This window comes from Heterocephalus glaber, unplaced genomic scaffold (genome assembly GCF_053883595.1).
Source record: "Heterocephalus glaber isolate CG9 unplaced genomic scaffold, H.glaber_assembly_v1.0 deba00001442, whole genome shotgun sequence".
Taxonomy (NCBI): Eukaryota; Metazoa; Chordata; class Mammalia; order Rodentia; family Bathyergidae; genus Heterocephalus; species Heterocephalus glaber.
The window spans coordinates 1,619,829-1,639,532 of NW_028258296.1; the positions used below are offsets into that span (position 1 = coordinate 1,619,829).

Here is a 19,704-nt window from a genome sequence, read left to right on the forward strand (position 1 = left end):
CATTCAATCACATTTGTTTATGAGCTGGGTGAGGTGGCTGCCCCTGAGGGTGAGGCAGGAGGCTGGGCTACACAGCGAGCCAGGCCCGGGCCCAGAAGGCCCTGGTTTGTTCTCCACTGCCAGAGTCACCATTTCAAGACTGTTTTGTTTTTGCCACACTGGGGAATGGGCCCAGGGGCTCCATACCACTGAGCTATGTTCCCAACCCCTCTTAGTTTTCAACCTGAGACAAGGTCTCGCTAAGTTGCAGGACTGGGCGGGAACCACTGTGATCCTCCCGCTGTGGCCTCCCCAGCAGCCGGGGTTGCCGGCGTGTCTCCGTGCTCTGCTCCCTTTTGAGATTTAAGTGGCTGTGTACAGTCACCTGGCAGCTGAGGGGTGTGGGTCGCACTGGGGTGAGCAGCTGTTCCCCATCTGCTTGGGATCCCCTTATCTGGAAATGGATCTAAAGCTGGTGGAGGTGCATGCCTGTAAGTCCAGTGCTCCAGAGGCTGAGGCAGGAGGATCCCCACAAGTTTGAGCCCTGCCTGGTCTACATGGTGAGTTCAGAGCCAGCCTAAAGTACAGAGAGGGGTCCTGTCTCTAAATGCACACAAAGGATTGATAGATGTAACTGAAGATGAGGTCATAGGGTTGACGGTGTCTCTAGGGAAACTCTGATCCCACCCCAAAGGCCACAGGAAGACCGGGAGAGGGGAGCAGCACCCCCAACCAGGGGTGTTCAGCTTCACAGGCACTGAAGGGCGAGGAAGGGTCCCCCGGGAAGACCTGGTCACTGTGCTTGGCCCGGAGCACGTCACTGAGTGCCGCCAGCCCACCCAGAACCCGAACCCCAGGGGGCCCAAGGGCTCCAGGGCAGCTGCCGGGGAGAGGCCTGCACCCGTGGTCCTGGCTGTGGGCTCCGCCGGAAAGGACTAACCAGCTGTGTAAAAGATACAGTGGATGTTTAAATTTAAAAAATAAAAACATTTATTACAACCAAAAGCATTTCTCACAATCAGACACATCGCCACAAATCCCTCAGTCCTCCCCACCTTCGAACACACCGCCTGGCCTGGCCGCTTCTTGCTCTGGAGTCCACTTTCCTGAGCTTCTTTAGCTGCACTGTCCCGGCTGCCCAACGTCCTGAATCCATTCAGAATGCTTCCCTTCATGGTCCTCCAGACTCGGAGGAAACCAGTTGGAACAGCCCCAGATCGGTTTGTCAGGTGGGTGAGGACACAGCGCAGTTTCACAAGCTGCCTTTTCGCTGGATGGCGCTCGGCAGCAGCTTTTCATCATTATTTGCTTTATCACACCTGCAAAGACACTCAGGGAAGAGGACTCCAGAGCTGCTTCAGAAAGTGGCCAGGGTGATGGGATGTGTTGGAAGTGAGCAGAAGGATTCTGAGGGGGATTCATGGCGATGTGTCTTACTGTAATGAATTTTTTAAAATTTCCAATGTTAAGCAAATATTTTGATCATACATGTATATAATTAGATTTTATTTGCTTGTTTATTTATTTGAGCAGGGTCTTGCTGTGTCTCCCAGGCTGGCCCCAAATTCACAGGTGTCCTCCTGCCTCAGCCTCCCAAGTGCTAGGGTTACAGGTGTGCACCACCCTGCCTTCCTGTTAATGAGCGAAATTTTAATTTAAAACATTGTATGTGCTCCAGAGACAAGCAAAATAAGTTTAAAATTAAGTCAGCAAAGATTTTACTTTTTTAAAAGCATAACAAGGTTTAAGAAGGTAGAATTTAAAGTATACACTCAAAAGAGTGCAAGCCCTGGAGCGACAGGGCCTGGGGACACCTGTCCGCTCTTGGCAGTAGAAACTGCGGGCTTTGTAACTCCGAAGGAAGCTCCAGTCGGCCGGCCCAGAAGGACAATGCCCGTCCACAGGAGGAAGGTGCGGCCGGTCTATTTTTTGTTAAGCTGGGTGACCCAAGATGTTTTGCCTAAAACATTTTTTGAACTCTCTGACCTTCCCCTTAAGATCAGGTTTCTGCCCTTTTTATCAGCTAAACTAATTTCTGGGCTTAGAGTGGCTGTAAGGATTCGGGGTGTGACTGGCGGAGCAGGAGGTGCAGGGAGGGTGTAGCTGTGTCCTGAGGCCGCCGTCCGGGTTCTTAGTGCACCATTCACAAATTCTGAAGTCCGTGTTCTGCCTGCTTCAGGCTGGGGACGGAAAGCGTCACGCCGAGCTAGAGGCGTGGAGGGTCAGGTTGCGTTGCTCAGCCAGAACGTCACTCGCCCTACAACCGTGTCAGAGGAGCAGGGCCCCGCGTTACCGGAGGGATGCTGATGCGCAGTGGCTGCAGCCTCCGGCGACCACACGGCGGAAGCGTCCGGGCTGCGGCTCCTCCCCGGGCGTCCTGGGCCGCCGTCGCCCGCCGTCCACCACTCAGTCCTGCTGCGGCTGCTCGCTGCCCCGGCCCCCGGCGCGCTCCGCGTGGGCCCGCAGGAGGCCGGCGATGTCGGCGCGGGCCGGCGGCTGCAGCGCAAGGGACAGGGCCGTGCGGCCGGCCTGCGGGGAGGCGAGGCGAGGCGGCTGTGTCCCGGCCCGGCTCACCCGCCCGGTTCCGCCCGCGCCTGGGCGCCCGCCTCACCTCGTCGGCCAGGCTGCTGTCGCAGGCCGGCTGGGCCAGGAGAAGCCGCACCAGGCCCGCGCTGCCGCGGCGCACGGCCAGCATGAGGCCGGTGCGGCCCGCGTGGTCCCGCAGGTTGACGTCCGCCCGGCAGCGCAGCAGCGCGCGCACCATGTCCCCGCGCCCGTGGACGACCGCCAGCATGAGCGCCGTCCGGCCTCCCTGCGGACACGCGGTGAGCTGAGTGGCTGGCCGGGCCGAGCCCCCGCTCCAGCTGCCCCGGGCCTCCGGGCCGCGCTCTGCAGCACCGAACCAGGCCCAGCACGGAACTGGAGACGGCCCTCCCTCCCGGGCCCGCTGCGGGCCGCAGATAACTGGCCTGCGGGGCCCAGCCCGGCCCAGCTACACCGGCCTCTTCCCTTTCTTTATGTTTGATCCTGAGACCGGGTCCTGCTAAGCCGTCCACTTGCCCGGGCTGCCCTGGAACTTGCAGTCCTGTCTCAGCCTCCCCGAGTGCCGCCGCTGTCTGCCTGATGGTTAAAGGCAGTGTGTGACACTCTCGGTTTGTGGGCTGCATCGCCAGAGCCCCTGGCTCCCCATCTCTCTGGAACACAGACAGATCTTTCCAGAGAAACCTGCTCCCTTTTGGTGTCTGTTTTCTCAGCTCTGAGGTAACGGTTGTTGATAGACTGACTGACCGCAAGGCCCCCCAGACGCTTCTCCCAGCTGTTATTAAAGCGGGTGACGCATGCCCTGCCTCCCTTGCCTTCCTGCAGCTCCAGCTCCTACGATGTAACCCCAGTGCTCACTGCAGAGTGCTCCTGGTCACCAGGCCCCCGCGGACCCGGGGAGACCAAGACAGCAAGAAGCCTGTCCCTCTTCTCCCTAGGACTGCGGCCCTGCTCCACAGAGGGGAGAGACGCGGCTGTGAAGTCCTTGGCCCCGGGTGGCCTGGGACGAGCCTCTCGCCCTCTGGTTGGCCCTGAGAAAAGAAGGGCAGCGGTGATGGGCGGGCGCGCCCCCGGCCACGGGGAAGAGAGCAGCGGCGTGTCCCGCGATGGCCTGGGCGGGAAGAGACCGAAGCCGCGCTTCGCCCGCCGCGTGCTACGCCCCGCTGGCCACTGGGCGGCGCTGCCTCAGGTCAGGCTCCTCTGTCGTCACTTTAGGGGCGCATGGGACAGAGGGGCTTGTGGGGTGTTCAGAATCTGTTTCCACAGGCGTCTCACCCTTCTGCACACCCTGGGGGTCCAGCTCCCTGTTCTTGATTATCTCAAAAATGGCCGTAAAGTGGACAGCTGCCCGGAAGTACCCCATGTCCTCTGAGATAAGGTCAGGCTGGCTTACGCTGCCTGAGCTGGGGTTCCCCTCCTGCAACGCAACTGTAGGTCAGGGTAGGTGTCCCCCAAAGGCCCGTTCATCAGCCAGTGTGGAGCCTGTAAGAGGCGGGGCCTGGCAGGAGGAAGTGAAGTCATGGGGCGAGGCCTTGAAGGGCTACTGAGGCCCCACTTTGCTCCCTTCTGCTTCCCGTCTGCCAGGAGGTGAGCAGCTCTCTGGGCTGTGGCTTCCCATCATGGTGCTCTGTCTTCCCACAGGTTCAAGGCCGTGGGACCAAGATAGCAAGCACTGAACCTCTGGAACTGTGAGCTACAGGAAACCTTCCCTGTGTTTGACCCAGGCCAAACTGCTCTACCCCTGCTGCACCCCAGTTCCCCCTTATATGTTTAAGTCCCTTTCTCTCAGTGTTTGAAGCATTAACAGGAAGCTAACACAGCGGCTCACTCTGCTCAGGTGACCCTCCTCATACTGCCTGGGGGTGATATGTGATGTGATAAAAAACTATGGTGAATTTTAAATTTAAAAAAAATTATCAGTAAAAGACACATTGCCATGAATTCCCCTAACCCCCCCACACACACCCGCGCCCACCACACTTATCCCATTGACACTTCCTGCAGCGGCTCTGAAGTCCTCTCTCCTGAGCGTCTTGAGTGGTGCTGTCCTGGCTCCCTCCATGTCCTGAGTGGGTTCAAGCTGCTGACCTCTCCTGGTGATTTTGACTTTGAGGAAAAGCCGGAAGTTGCACGGTGCCGGATCCGGTGAATAAGGCGGATGAGGACACAGCCTCGTGTTTTTACGAGCTGCCTTTCTGTTGGAGGCACCTGACAGCCGCACTCACTGGACTTTTTCTCACACCTGCCACTTAGGAAAGAGGACTCCAGAGCTGCTACAGAAAGTGGTGAAAACCATGGGATACGCGTGTTCAAAGCGGGAGGGAGGATTTTGCGGGAGATTAATAGCAATGTATCTTTTACTGTAATTATTTTACATTTTAAATTTAAACATTCACCATGTACGTGATCACCTGTATAAAGTGCCCTTTGCCTCTGGCGCGGAGGACTCCAGGCCCCTGCCAGCTCCGCGACGCCGGGGCTGCTGACCCCAGTAGGTGACCCCTCACACCCCCAGCTCTTGAGTCATGTGATCACCTGGGTTACACGGACCTGTGTCCTGTGTCCAGACAGGCAAGGGCCCTTCTGAGGCCTCCCTGCCGTCCACTCAGCCTGCTGGACAGGACCGCACCCCTGCCCGTTGCTGGCAGAGGGGCCCAGGCTGAGGAATCTCGTCTGGCGGCCTGCACACCTCTGCTGTTGGCCAGCTCTCGGCCACTGCCCCGCCTGGCGCAGGCCGAGTTCCAGGTCCCGGGGTGGGCGCAGTGTGAGCAGCTGTTGGCTGCCCAGGTAGCAGGGGCTACTCTGGAGGAATGGGAGTCCTGACCCTGCCGGCCCCGGGCTGGAGGCTGTCACAGGGAAGCTGGGATGATCTAGTGTTCACAGGAGGAAGGCTGGGTAGACCAGCTGGCCTTTCGGCTCTCTGACCTGAGGCACAAGGTGACAGTGGTGGACCTGAGCCTGTGTACACCTGCAGTGGGGCCTCGGGGCACCTGGCCCGGGGGGCTCCAGACCTGGACGGGATCTGCATGCCTAGAAGATGTCCCCACCCTGCCTGGAGGAGGAGGCTTTGGTGAGTTTGAGGCTCAATCATTTCAGAGACTGACCACCTTTAAAGCAGTCCGGGCAGACTGACCCCTTGGCAGCAGGCCCTGCGGTGGCTCTGTGGGTAAACTGAGGCAGAGGAGAGGGGTCCTCACAGCCCCGGACAAAAGTGACTTCCCGTGTGGCTGGCCCCTGGCTCCCTCTCCATCCAGGGACCTGTGGCTGTGCTGAAGCCTTTTGGGAAGGAAGGGTGACAGCCAGTCTCTGAGGCGCTCCTGGAGTGTGGGCCTGGTCAGGCCCTGGTCCAGCTCGAGGGTCCCCAGGGCACAGCCTTCTCAGAGCTGCGTGCCATCTGGCTCGGGATGGGAGGCCCAGTGGACCTTCCCCTCACACGGAGACAGGACCCAGATGCCCCCTGACCCCTGGCCACCTGGTCTCGGAACCCAGAAGAGCAGACACTTGGGCCTGGACGCCGGGGGACTGGGCTCCCGGGTGAGCGCCCGGGCCCTGCGTGGCATGTGCTAAGGGCCCAGCCGCACTGCTCACCTGTGTGGCCTGGATGTTCACGTTGCCCTCCCGCAGGAGCCTCCACACCACGGCCATGTCCTCATCGGTCTCAGCAGAAGCCAGGGGCGTGATCATCACGGCGGTGTAGCCGGCTTCGTTCTGGCGGTCCACAGCACAGACACCTGCGGGAGAGCCAGACCGCTCGAAGCCGCATCAATCCTCCCGCCTCAGCCTCCCGAGTGCTGGGAGTACAGGTGTGCACCACCACACCCAGCCAGCTTGGGCTTTCTTTACCAGCTGTCTGAGGATCCCCAGCCAGAGGGGTCTGCAGCTGGGCCAGAGGAGACAACAACCATGTCATTCGTAAAGCTGGATGCAACACCGCTGCCACCCCATAGAGGAGGATGCTGAAGGTCAGGCTCTGTAACGGAGCGGCAAAGGCGACTGCGCCACCCGCCTCGTGCACCCTGGGCCCTGTGTGTGTCTCTCACACGGATGGCTGGCTGTGGGTCCCTCCCGAGGGCACACACACACCTGCCACAGGGTAACGTGGGACACCTCCCAGCATCAACCTCTTTGAGAATGAGGGGAAAAGGCCATGGTTCTTATATGGAAACACTGAGAAATGGTCCACATGGAATGCAAAAGGAGCCTATGTTTAAAGATGATGTAGTTGATGAGAATTTAAAACAGAAAGGGGCGCGCGCCTATAATCCCAACACTCAGGAGGCTGAGGCAGGAGGATCGACACAAGTTCCAGGCCAGCCTGGGCTACATAGCAAGAGTCTGTCTTAAAAAACAAAAACCTTGCCTCCCGGGCCTGGGCTCCACAGGCCCTCTTGTCACAGGCAGGCTGGCATCTGTGCTAAGTGATGCTGCCCCGGGAAGTGCAGTGTGGAAATCACTCAGCTATGCTGCTGCTGCACAGACCACAGAGGCCCCGGCTCTGGAAGACGGCGACAGCCTCCTGAGCAATGCGCCCTCCCCAGAGCAGCTGGGGCCTTCTAGGAACTGCGTGCACAGAGGTGCGCAGACACGGAAGAGCCAGGCTGGCTGCACAGCAGCTCCTGCAAGCCCCTGGCGGTCGGTGTCACAGAGAGGAGGGGAGCAGCCACTGCGCGCCCCCAGCACCATCCCGGGAGAGGGGAGCAAGGGCCCTGCCCGGCCGAGGGCTCCATTTCAACCCTGACTCATGTCTGCTCCGAGATGGGCACACAGGGCTCGGGCTGCAGAGTGTGGTGACCCGGAGCCACCCGCCCCGGTGCCCAAGGCAGCGCGTGTCCCTGGGGCGGAGCTGAGTGGGCTCTGGCTCTACCTGCACCCGGACAGCAGTGAGGGCCCTCACTTCCGGGCGGGCGTGGGCTCCCAGAGGCTGCTGGACAGCAGCACTGCAGAAGTCGCCTGTGGCCCTTGCATTACTTCAGCGTGGCATGCAGGAGCTCCCGAGCCTCAGAGGTGCCACAGTATCTGTCCACAGCAGTGGGGCTCCCACCCTGTGGTGCACAGATGCGTCCCCCGAGGGCAAGGGCCTCACTGCTCAGGGCAGCCCTGCCCAGGTGAAATGGACCTGACGGCAGAGAAGGCGGCCTCTCCCCAGCAGGTGGCATATCTCTGGGGTGTCACAGGCCAAGCACAAACGAGCTCTGCGGGGCTGGGATGCAGCTCAGTGGCACCGTCCCTGCCCAGCAAGTGCAAGGTCCTGAGTTCATCCCCCACCTAAAAATACCGAGCTCTGCCCTCGCCAGCTCCGCAACCCAGGCGAGTTTCACAGAAGGGAAGGGTTCCTCACTCCAGAGAGCGGCAGTGCTCACGTCACAGGAGGGAAATGGTATGATACCAATAAAACGGAGGAGCCCAGTTCCTGGGATGCCGAGGAACTCTGGACAGGGAAGAATCTCCCTGCTGGAAAGACGTGGTAGAAAAAGCCCTTACTGTAGTCCCAGCTAGTTGGGAGGCTGAGACAGGAGGACTGCTTGAACCCAGGAGCCTGGACTGCACAGCAAGACCCTGTCTCCTAAAAAAGCAGCAGAATGGGCCTGGAGGAGGGACCTGGACACAGACCTGTGTCGAGCAGCAGCTTTGCGATGGGGAAGTTGGAGTGGGACACACTGTAGTGCAGTGCCGTGTTCCCGTTGCGATCGGCCAGGTTGACGAGCAGCTTCAGGAGATGCGGGGAGAGCGGCTGCACCCCGAGGAGGTAGGCAGCCACCACGGCGGGGCTGGACGACTTCCGGCTGGACACGCGGAACCACTCTTGGCTGACGGTGTTCAAGCTCTGCCTCTGAAATCCCGGAAGAGCCTGGTTCTGAGGGGTCCCCGGCTGGGTCCCCAGAACAGGCCAGCCCGGGCAGTCCTGCCCTGCACGACAGCCGCGTGGCTGCAGTGACACGTTTGGATGTGAGGAGTCAGGGTGGGGGCCCACGGGGCCCCGCGGGGCTGAGGACGGGAACCTCGCAGGCGTCCGCCTGGCACGCTGTGGGTTTAGGGCCCCTGTGCCCAGACAGCCACACTGCCAGCCTCTCACGACCTGCCTACTGCCAGGGCAGGGCCGGACCTCAGAACATGTGCTGCTGGGGAGCGGGTGCCGACCGCCCAGCTGGACAGCGTCCCCAACTTAGGCTGGAAGTAAACCCCGGCCGGGGTGCCCTTTCGTGCTGGTGTTCAACTGTGCTCTGCCCGTCAGGGGAAAGGGGGGCCTCCACCTGGAGTGGGCACCACTGTGGGGCAGGGCCAAGGTTCACGGTGACACCAGAGGGGAGCTCCCGGGCTGCCGTAGTACAGATGACTTCTCACCGGTCTGGAGCGGCCCGGGCTGGACGTTGCCGAGTCAGCACAGGCACTGGCTCAGCTTGTGACTGGAAGTCGTGCGCCTTTTGAGCCTTTCTGTCCCATACATGGGGCTGGCTCCCTCAGGCCCATAGCTCCAAGGGTGGGGTCCCATCACCCCGCTTTTGTGCGCAGGGATGAAGCGAAGGGCTGGGGCAGCGGCCCTCTTGGATCCTGACAAGGTGGGGTCAGGCTCATCCGACTGACTCAGACTCTGCTCAGCGCTCTGTGGCTGAAGCACTTTCATACATCGGAATATCTCCTCCACCCACCCACAGAGCATCATTCCTCCCATGGAATATCATCTCTACCCACGGACTAAGTCTCCTGCAGCCACGCAATGCCTGCTTCAGCCGAAGATCCTGACATTGGGGAACACAGGGTGGATTTGAAATGAGCTAAGGCTGAAGTTAGTTCTGTACTCTGTTTAGAGATTAGCAGTGTCACTCGGCATCCTCCTGGCTCCCCGGTTCTGTGACAGCTGGGATGTCTTGCAGGTCAGCTAAGATACAGCAAGGGAAGCGGGCTGGGCAGGTGCCACACATGCACACGCAGGCACACACACAAGCACTCCCGTCGCCTGGGGGCTGTGCTCAGAGCTCTTCCCCCGAGAGCAGGTGGGTGCAGTGCCTCTGGCTCTGCCACCTCGAGGCCACGGCGCTCTCGTGACACCGCCAGTGCCCGGCCAGGGCTCTGGTTAGAAGGCTGGCCTGACCCTCAGTGTTCCCAGTTCCACGGGCCACTGAGGCAGAAAGGAGCCCAGTATCTCCTCGGTTCGGATCTCTGAGGCAAGGGTGCATTCTGGGCCAGTGGTGAGGACCGCAGAATCAATGTCAGGGCTCGCTGCTGCTGGGGACACGAACTCAGCCCAGCTCCTGGGGGTCCTAGAGTGGAGCCCACTCCACCCTGGCCTTTTCCAGCCATAGCAGAGCTGAGGACAGACCGGCCCCGCTGCTGTGGGCTGGGCCTCAGATGGGCCCACCTCCCGCACGCAGCCCTCTTCCACCTCCTCAGCCTGCTCTGTCACCCAGCACGCTGCCACCCCACCAAACAACCCAAGCCACCCCTCGGCAGTCTTTATGTGGCGACAAGAAAGGACAGTACCAGGAGCGGGTCAGCGGCCTCGGCTTCCGGCGGGTGCTGGCTTAGTGCCCGGCACGCATGAAGGAATTCCTCTGAGGGCTTGCATCTGGAGAACAGCGCGAGTGCGTCCCTGGGTGAGGAGGGAAGACTCACTGGCCCTCTGCCCAACAGACCCTTCGGAGGCAGGGAGGGGTGGACATTTGCCCTCACCCCATCCAGCCCGGGCCTCACCTCTCAGCCTCGGGATGGGAAGCTCCCTCGGCAGGCGCGCTTCCCCGGCCTGTGCTGCGGGTGGCCTCAGGGTGGCCCTGCTCAGGGTGGGCGTCCCCATGCCGCACGCACTCTGGATCACCGCCGTTCTCCCCAGCCTCGCTGTCAGACAGGCCCTCAGGGGAGCTGTCCTCTGCGCTGGTCTCCTCGCTGGAGGTGGTCTCATAGCTACAGAAGGGACAAGGTCACAGTCTGTCCCTCCTGCCCTGCCACCGCGGACCCCACCTGCCACCGCATCCCCGGGGCGACCCTGCAGGACAAGGAGGTGCCCGGGTGAGACACAGTGGTCAAAGAACGCGCGCCGCACTCCCCGGACGCATGTTCGCACGTCCAGACCGCAGGGCAAGGTCTCAGGGCCGTTTGCTTCTGGAATTCCCCTGGAGTCCCCTTCGAGTCCTCCCATCCCCGTGGAAGGGCCCCTGCCGTGCCAGGGAAGGGGAAGCGGCAGTGAGGCCAAGGCTGCCCGCCTCAGGCTCCCTCTCTGGCAGGCCCCCAGCTCACCCGATGAGGGTCACGGAGGACGCCATGTTGGGGACACCGGACACAGCCACAGGCCCCGGTGCCATGGGTCCCCCCGAGCCCACTAAAGCCCTCTCTCTAAACGGGCTCCTCCCGAGGCCCTGGGCCTGCTTTGTAAGTCCAGCCCGCTCCCCGCTGTACCCACGGCCTGTCTGCTTGGGCCCCATGTCTCTCCCCTCCTGTGCGTGGGACACCTGCTGCTTTTGTGAGCAACAGGACATTTACCAAAGCGCTCAGCTTAGAATGGCTTCCGGGAAGACCTGGAGGTCCTGACTTCCTTCAGCGGAAATCACTGAGCACTACTGCGGCCGGGCAGTGTTCTAGTGCTCTCAAAGCCCTGCCCCAGGAGAGGCAGGAAAACGCGCGTAAACAAGTGCTTTATGGGATTGGCACGGTGGATGCAGCAGGAAAGGGCCGCGGCGGAGCAAAGGGAGGAAGGTCAGGCTCCGCAGCGCATGGGAACTGCGTGGTGTCGCCCCTCCCCCGACTGTGCCCTGCACCCCAGCCAGCCCCACCGAGGCTCCAGGGTTGGGGTCAGTACGCCCGGAGCTCGCTGTCCCCACAGCCGGGCACCACAGCAGCACTCCCGGCCTTGAAGGCCCGCACTGGGCCCCGCCATGCCTGAGCCGCGCGGCTGGAGGAGGTGGTGTGGTCTGGGGCCGCAGCAGGCGAGCCGTGACCAGGACTCCAGATGGGCACAGAGGGCTCACGGGGCATTCACGTGCGGACTGAGTGACCTGCATTGGGCTCCGAGGTGAGGCTGACTTGGGACAATGGCCTCTCATGGGCCACAGGGCCACTGACACTTCCGGAATGGGGACCAGCACCCACCTGCGACCCCACTGCGTCACTCTGACGCCCCTCGCAGAACCTCGAAGCCCTGTCTGCTCTAGTGCCCTCCCACAGGGTGCACCTGGGCCCTCCAGGCCTCCCAGTCGTCAGGAACTGCCCTGCACATCGCCCTCTCCTCCACTTCCTGACTGACCCAGGTCATGGTAGCCACTGTGCTCTGACTCTGCTCCCCCACCTGGCACACCACTGGCATCTAGAAAACTCCGGATGGTCGGTTTAGAATGCAGTCAGGTGCTGCCCAGCAGCAAATCCGCCACACCCGGCGGCCTCAGACTCTGTCCAAGGTCTGCGTCCCCACGGGGCAAAATCACAAAGAACCAACCCTGCTGGCTAAGCCACGCATGACTGTGCCCTGAATCCAGTGGCCACCGCCCTGGGCCACAGAGGCTGGCTGATGGTCTCGATCAGTTTTCTTCATTCCTCAAGCCTGGGACTGGGTCACAGCAAGTTAAAGCAACAGTTCCGCGGACAACGGGAAGTTCAGCAAATTGCCAGAGCTTGTGCAGTGTCAGCACCGTGGTTCAGGTCACAGCCTTTCCTAAAGGGCCCGTGTGCCCTCAAACCCTAAGGCACCCCGAGTCCTGGCCCCAAAGAACACGGAAGCCAAGACATTTAAAGCAGAGGCTCCCACGGACTGGCACTGCGAGCGCCGGGCCACACACAAGCAGCCCGATGTGGAGCCCCAGCTGCTCAGAGATGGATTCCTGGGCCGGAGAAGGGAAACAGGTTCCGGGGGAGGGGAGAGAGGGGTGCTGGGGACAGCGCAGGGAGGAGGGAAGGCGTGGGGTTGTCACAGGCGATGCTTACCCACCGTTAACCCCAACAAACTGGAGGTTCTTTTTGCTCCCATTGCCTCCTGCACCGAAGCCACAGTCTTTCTTTTTCATTATGGATTTAAGGCTGGGCGGCGGGGAGACCTCTGGGCAGACACAACATCACAGGTTAGCACAATCGGGCAGGCAAAAAGCCAGGGCGCTTGCTTTGGGGGACACGGGCTTTGGGCGTGAAGAGGCACAGGGATGGGCTGTGTTTGGGGGCTCTGGGGAAGCCCCAGCTTTCGGGTCAACATCGCAGAACTGTGCCCGCCAGAGACGCCCTTGCCATGTGTGGCTGATGGGAGCCCCTCTGAGACCCATGGAGTGGGTGCTGTGAGGACTGTCGGGCGCTCCCCGCAAAGCCTCGTGGGGTCACAGCTGAGCTTTACGGAGGTGGCTGGATCTAGAGTGTGTGCTGCTGGGATCAAGGATGTGATGGGATGGATTCACGGTCTGCTGGTGCGATTAAGGCTGTGCTAACTATGAGCTAAAGGGGCAGAAGGAGCTGCTGTGGTCATTGCTTGCCACTTGTCGCTTGCTGCTTGCTTCCTTCTGCCTGCCCTGAGCTGCTTCTCCGCTGCAGCGCCACCCTGCCTCGGAGCACCGACTATGAGCTGAAAGCTCTACAAACGGTGAGCCAAATAAACCTCTCCTCCTTTAACTCTGGGTGTCGGGTATCCTGTCCCAGCAGCGAGCAAGTAGCTAAGACAGGTGCCATGGTCGTCTGCCCTACAGCTGAGGGATCTGAGGCCTGGACTGGCTCAGCAGGAGCAGAGCCCAGGCCTCGAGGCGCTCCGGGCCCAGCACCTTTTGCTGCCCAGGGTGACACCCATGAAGTGGAGGAGTGAGGACTCAGGGCTTACGGCAGCACATGCACAGGGCACGGATCTTGCCGTGCTGTGCTCAGTGTAAGGGAAGCCAGCGGGAGCACAGCCTGCTCGGACCCAGGACAGGGAGCAGACTCCAGGCCGTGTGGTTGGTGGCCTATCAGGAGAGGAGGGGTCTGTCTCTCTCTCCACCCCCTCCCTCCCCCCCCCCCCAGACGACTCCAGATCTCAAGATAATGTTCCTCTAAACCAGGCCACAGAAACCCTTTGATGAGGGAAAGCCAGAATGGAAAGCAGGAAGGCAGGGCCAGGGAAGGAGGAAGGGAGGGGAGAGGGCAGGTGGGCAGGGGCTGGGCCTCCTCCTGCTCCCCCCCCTCCTCCTTCCTCCTCCTCCTGCTCCTCCTTCCTCCTCCCCCTCCTCCTTCCTCCTCCCCCTCCTCCTGCTCCTCCTCCTCCTCCTGCTCCTCCTCCTCGCCCCAGGACGCAGCATTTGGTGGTGTGTGCGGCCGGCCTCACCCTCACGGCGTGTGCTACCTGTGCAGCTGTGCCCTGCAGTTGGACAGGGCACCAACCCTAAAGCCAGGATGGAGGGGAGGCAGCTGGCCCGGTGTCACCAGGCTGGGTTCCCCCAGCTTCCGAGGCCCTCATGCAAGTGCATGCGCACAGGGAGCAGGGGACTCACCGGGGGCCGGCGGGGAGGGGCCCGGGTGCCCTGCTGGCTCCTGCTGGGGGCCCTGGGCCGCATAGGCCGACAGCAGCAGGCTGAGTGAGCTGAGCAGCTGGCCGCGGATGCTGCTGAGCCTGGATGCTGGCTGCCGCAGGGCGCTGGCCAGCTCAGGGTAGCCGTGCTCCAGGCAGCTCCACTGCTCCTGCAGCAGCTCCTGGATCTTCCTCACGTACTGCCCCAGGGCGGCATCTGCCGGAGACCCGGGAAGCCCACCTGGCTGCTCGGGGCCGGCCTCCTCCCCAGCTGCCAGGGCGACCTCCCCATCGCTGCCCGAGGTGCCCTCTGCAGCCAGGCCCGCGTCCCCCTCCTGCCCCGAGCCAGCCGGCTCCTCGATCCTGAGCTCCATGGCGGGGCAGCTGTACATGGGGGAGGCAGGGCTGGTTCCCGGTCCCCGAGGCAGGGCCAGCTGGGCTGGGCACTGCTCCCCTGGTGGGGCACTGTCTGTCACCCGGAGGAGGCTGCCCTCCTCCCCCAGGGCTCCTCGGTGTCCAGAGTCTGCGGGGCTCAGAAGGGCGGCCCTCACACCCTTGTCGCAGGTGTCCATACACAAAGGCCCAGTGTGCACTGAGGCGTGCGCGCGGGCCTGGGCATCCTGGGTGAGCTTTTCCTCCAGCTGGGCCACCGTGCCCTGTAGCTCTCGGACCCTCTGCTCCCTGGCCTCCAGGGCAGCCCTGACCGCAGCCAGCTCCTCGGTGCGGCTGGCCAGCTCGCGCTGCAGGGCTGAGAGCTGCTGGCCCAGGCTGCCGTCTGGCCCCAGGGCCTCCTCGGTGACCCGCACGCCAACACTCCGCACGGCCACCTCCGGGGGCGGTGGAAGGGGGAGCTCACTGATGCTCAGCTCCATCCCGGCAAGTGTGAGCTCGCTCTCGGGGACTGGCGACGGCAGGGGTGGGGGGCTCGGGGTGGAGGAGCCCAGCGTGGACCCCACCTGTGGGCCCCAGGTCTGGACCTCAACCCCCACGTCCTCCGGGATGAAAGGAGCGCTCTGGAAGGAGGGAGGGGGCCCTGGGGGAGACAGGCGATCTGGAGCCTGCACCTCCCCAGCTGGGCGCTCGGCCTCCTCAGGAACCCCCAGCACCAGGTCCCCCAGCTCCTCAGCTGTCTCCACGGCTGATGCTCCTAGGCCAGGGCTGGGGAGATCTGCAGGCTCCTCTGCAGGCTTGAAGCTACCGTCCCAGGAGCCACCTGTGTCCTGGAGTGGAGGAGGTGCCGGGGGTGCAGGGAGTCCCTCCAAGGCCCTGCTGGGCAGCAGTGTGCCTGGCATGCTGGACGCCCGCAGGAGCTGGGGCCGGGCACTGCCAAGGCCAAGCGCTGCGTCCTTCCACTGCCCATCGGCCTCCACCAGCAGGGCCTTCCTGGGGTTGCTCAGCTCGCTGCCCCCGGCCCAGGCCTGGGGGGTGCTGCCCCAAGGTGCTGGGGCCTGGGTTTGCACCTGTGGACCCAGGAACACCTTCCTGGGCACCGTGGGGGACCAGCGTTGCTGGAGAAGGGCAGTCTGAGGGCACACGCTGCTGTCAGGGAGGCTGAAGTTCCTGGGCAAAGTGCTGAACTTGGCCTGCTTGGTCCTCCTGCGGATCGGGACCCTCCTGATAGTGTTGCCCTTCTCAATGTCGTCCACGTACTTGAGGAAGTCGAGGTCCAAGTGGAAGCCGTACGGCGTCTCCACTGAGTATGGGTGGCTCTTTGGGGAGTCCTTCTCCTCATCCCCCTGGGCAGGCTGGTCCTGGGCTGGGAGAACACAAGGAAAACACAGGGTGAAAACAGACACAGGCGGTTAAATACTGCATGGCCTCTCCTATATGAGAAACCCCAAGTATGAATAATTTACAGAGCAGAAGCCAGGAGGGATGGCGGGGAAACAGGGTAACCCTAAGAGGGCAGGGAGAGGAAGTGATCCAGAGGCGATGCTCCCCCAGGCGAATGGAATCCTATGCATCACAAACCCACACTAATAAAACATTTGTTTAAAAGGAAAAACAGAGAATGGACAAGAACCCAGGCTAAGGAGGCCGAGAAGCTGGAGTTGAGTCTAAGCATTCTGGCTGTGAGTTGGGCACCCTGCTAAGTCAGTGCGCATCACCCAGTGACAGCGAGGAGGTGGCAGAGGGATCGGCCTCCGTGTCTCGGCACTGCCAGGGAGCCTGCCTGCATGGCACCAAACAGGTCTGTTTTGCACGGTTTTGCTGGGTTCGAGTCATTAACTGGCGAGCCACCGTGGTTGGGGATTCGCCAGTCGGGTTCTAATCAGCAACTGTAGCTCTGGATGGTCTTGAAGGGAGACGAACAGCTTTCTCAGCATTGCTCAAGTAGCTGCTGGTAAACCCTGCTGAAGCAGGAGGCTCTGTGAGCTCCGCCTTCAGCATTTAAGCTTCCTCCCATGAGGAGCAGAGAACGGGCAGAGGCCACGCAGAGCTGCGAGGTTCCCACGCTGAAACACTCGGTGCTCTGCAGACAGCAACTCCACCTGCAGGAGTCCTCGCCAAGGAGAAGGGTGGTGAGACGGGCGTCCCCCGAGGTGGGGACCCCAGGACCTCCAGGGCAGCCTGACCATGGGACGCGGGGTGTAACCTTCCACCTGGGCCCCGGCTGTCACCTGCTGACCCCACAGGACAGACTCAGAGCGCAGGGACTCAGCTCCAAGGCCCTCTTGCCTGGTGACGTCTCATCCTCGCTGTGTCCCGCGCAGGATCTCTTCATTGCCTCCTCGACCTTCTGCTGAACATGCTGAGGAACCCGAGCCCAGAAGAGCTTAGGAACTTGGATCCTGGACCCAGCCAGTGTCCCCACTCGGGAAATTCCCTCGCTTCCCAAATCTCCTCTCTGAATGTGGAGACCGTAACAGGCAAGACTATGATGAGGATTCATTAGTAACAAGGAACACAAGGTTCCTAAAACAACACCTGGCAGGGCAGCATTCACCGTTTGATACACACTGTTCCAGTTACTGTCTTTGCGGAGCCAGAATACACAGAGCTGAGGCCCCATCCTGGAAATGGACTTAGGCTGCCCACCAGGTGAGGGCTTTGTGGTCCATTGATCACTCGATTCTGGGCACAAAATCACAAAGTAGATGTAGCTCAATTCTCTGCCTCAGTCCTTACTGAGCATTTGCCCGCTGCGCTTCAGGATCCCACAGACCCACCCATGCGCCATTTCCGATCCAGCAGCCACATGCAGTGTGACCAGGGAGGTGACAGGCACCTGGTCACGGAGTCCTCTGTGCCGACCTATCTTGCCAGCTTCTCTGGAAGTGTTTTCTTGGACCGGACGCTAAGCTTGCCTCAGCAGGGGAGTGACGAAATCTCAAGCAACACAGGACGGGCGTCAAATGAGCAGACAGAATCTGCGAGGACAGTGAGAGGGTTTGTCCCTAACGGCGTGAACGACGCATGTCCAGGGTTCCGAGCGCAGGGCGCAGGGCCAGGGCTGGATCAGAGAAGACACAACCAGAAGGGCAGCGGCCGGGTCTCAGGCAGCTCTGTGTGTGCAGCCAGCTGTGGCCAGAGCCATGGAGCCACTGAGGGCCTTGTCCAGGGACCAGCATGGCCAGTGGGCTCTCAAAAGGAGCACCCTGCCCCACAGGGGACCGAAGGGAACGCGGGCTCCAGCAGGCTGCTGACACAGTCACGGTCGGGGAACGAAGGTGTGGAGGAAAGGTCCAGGCTGACCGGGCTGCACCGTGCTCTGGGCTTCGCCAGGCTGGGGACGACAGGCGCCGAGCTGTGCCGCCTCCCTGCTGCCGATGCCCCTGCCTGCCCAGCTCCCTGTGCTCAGACTGCCGGTCTCCCCAGCGAGGACACGTGGGCTGCTGAGTCCATCCACGGCTGGTGGTAATCACGGCCCCTGCTTGGGGCCGGGCAGCGCCCACGGGAGTCATGCACGGCATCGCGGCTTCGAGCCACTGCGGCAGAGGCCTGGTCTCTGGTGTGGAAGAAGGTGCCCCGCGGCCCTCGCCAGTGCCCTCCTCCGTCCCAGAAGTACAGCAGTGTCTGTGGTGGAGTCTGGGGCTCCCTGCGCCCTGGGCCCCGGCCTGCTCCGCTGGAGCTGAGCAGCCACAGGGCTCCATCCCTGCCTTCCTGCAGGGTGACGCCCATGCCCCCGGCCGCCTGGAGCAGGACAGCGCCACCTCGAGAGCCGAGAGCCGGGCCTGGGGGGGGACCCTGGGGCTGGGCAGCCTTTGGGATGGAGTGCGACCAGTGCCTCCCCAGCTGCACACGCACACGCAGCCCTGCGCTGGCACACACGCTCTCACACGCACTCCGCACGGGGCCCCGTGCTCCCTGTCTGCCGCGTATCTCGTCCCTCCTCTGCCCCGTGAGGGGACAGGACCCCCACGCCCACCTGACAGGTGACACAGCTCAGGACCTGGGCACCGACCCGGCCAGCGGGGTCCATCATAAAGCCCTGCCGGCTCTAGACGAGGTTCTGATCACAGCTGGGCTGTGACCCCTTCCTGAGCCTCAGCCTTCCCACTGTAGGTGGGCACAGTGGCTCCCACCTGTCAGCTGTTGCGGCTGTCAGCACTGGGGGGGTCTCAGAGGACCGGAGGCGGGGCGGGGTTGGCTCCAAGGGACCTCTCACTCTGGACCCTCTCTCCCCTGAGGACACAGCCCCAGGGGGAAGTGGGGCCGGGACAGCGGGACAGCTCGACGAGGAGAATGAGCCAGGGGAGGAGTGAGCCAAAGGCGTGCTCGGCACTACCCGACTGCCCTTGGGTCCTGCTGGGACCTCAGAGGGGACGGCGCTGGGGGACAGGACAGGAGGGCAGCGTGTGGCTGGCAGGTGAGCGAGTCTTCAGAGACACTAAAGCAAGACAGGAGAGTTCCGGGTCTGCACCCAAAGGAAAGAGAAGCAGCCAGGGAGAAGGCGGCCAAAGATGAAGCGAGGCCCAGCAGCAGGAGAGGGAGGCGGCCGCCCTCGGGCCCAGCATGACAGGTGACTGGGTCTAGCTCTGGGCCAGCACCACTGCCAGCAGCTCTCTGGGCTGTGCCGACTGCTGGCGGTCACGGCCTGTGCGGCGCAGGGCCCTGGGACGCCGGGGACTGCGGGCTTGGGCTCCGGACATTCCTCAGGAGTCAGGAGCCCGGGTCAGCATCTGACCTTGAGCCAGGGTCCCTGGAGGGATGCGGGCCCTGGGGGGTAATTAGTACTCAACAACTTCCTGGTGGACCCCTGGGACCCTCACTCACGCCAGGCGGGCGCTGATGCCACTGACGGAGGGCGCTGGGCACAGGCTGCACAGTGGCCATGGGGCCCCAGCACCCCACCCACCCATGGGCTGCTGTCTGCTCCGGCCCTGAGTTCCCTTCCGCCACCGCGGGGGAGTGTGCCCAGGACCCAGTGAGGCGGGGACACAGGGCCGAGCCGCCACTCCTGGCCCAGGCACACGGGCGGGCGAGGCCCCTCTCACCTTGCAGCCCCACCCAGAGGACCAGTGATGCCAAGACCCAGGCGGGACCAGAGCCTCGGGGCAGCCCTGACCCCGATCCCCAGACGTCCGGGTCTTGGCCTGCAGCGCAGCTGAGCCACCTCCACCGCGAGACTGAGCTCAGCCCTGTCAGGCAACTCAGGGTTACACCGGTGTAAGCAGAGGCCCCGTCACCACCCGCACCTGTCCCTGAGCCCAGTGCAGGGCCCTGCAGCTCGAGGGCCCCATTTCCACTCCCCATCCCTCTGGATTCGCCCCAGGACACTGGCCCGGGACCTGGTCCTGGCT

General features: G+C 62.4%; 1 protein-coding gene across 11 annotated transcripts in view; it reads right to left on the bottom strand.

Annotated features, from left to right (window-relative positions):
- Positions 1-945: 945 nt before the first annotated feature.
- Positions 946-19,704, bottom strand: part of Kank4 (KN motif and ankyrin repeat domains 4) — a 34,284-nt gene continuing 15,525 nt past the window's right edge. For 5 of the 11 annotated variants that reach the window (XM_087212789.1, XM_087212794.1, XM_087212800.1 and 2 more), the window contains 9 exons: positions 13,944-15,716; positions 12,427-12,538; positions 10,210-10,416; positions 10,000-10,108; positions 8,131-8,350; positions 6,109-6,251; positions 3,379-3,551; positions 2,591-2,791; positions 946-2,508 (listed from right to left, as the gene is read on the bottom strand). In XM_087212789.1, coding sequence (XP_087068915.1) covers positions 2,202-2,508; positions 2,591-2,791; positions 3,379-3,551; positions 6,109-6,251; positions 8,131-8,350; positions 10,000-10,108; positions 10,210-10,416; positions 12,427-12,538; positions 13,944-15,716 — 3,245 coding nt within the window. In that variant the 3' untranslated portion in view covers positions 946-2,201. The other 6 variants (XM_087212790.1, XM_087212792.1, XM_087212791.1 and 3 more) reach the window with 6 other exon arrangements.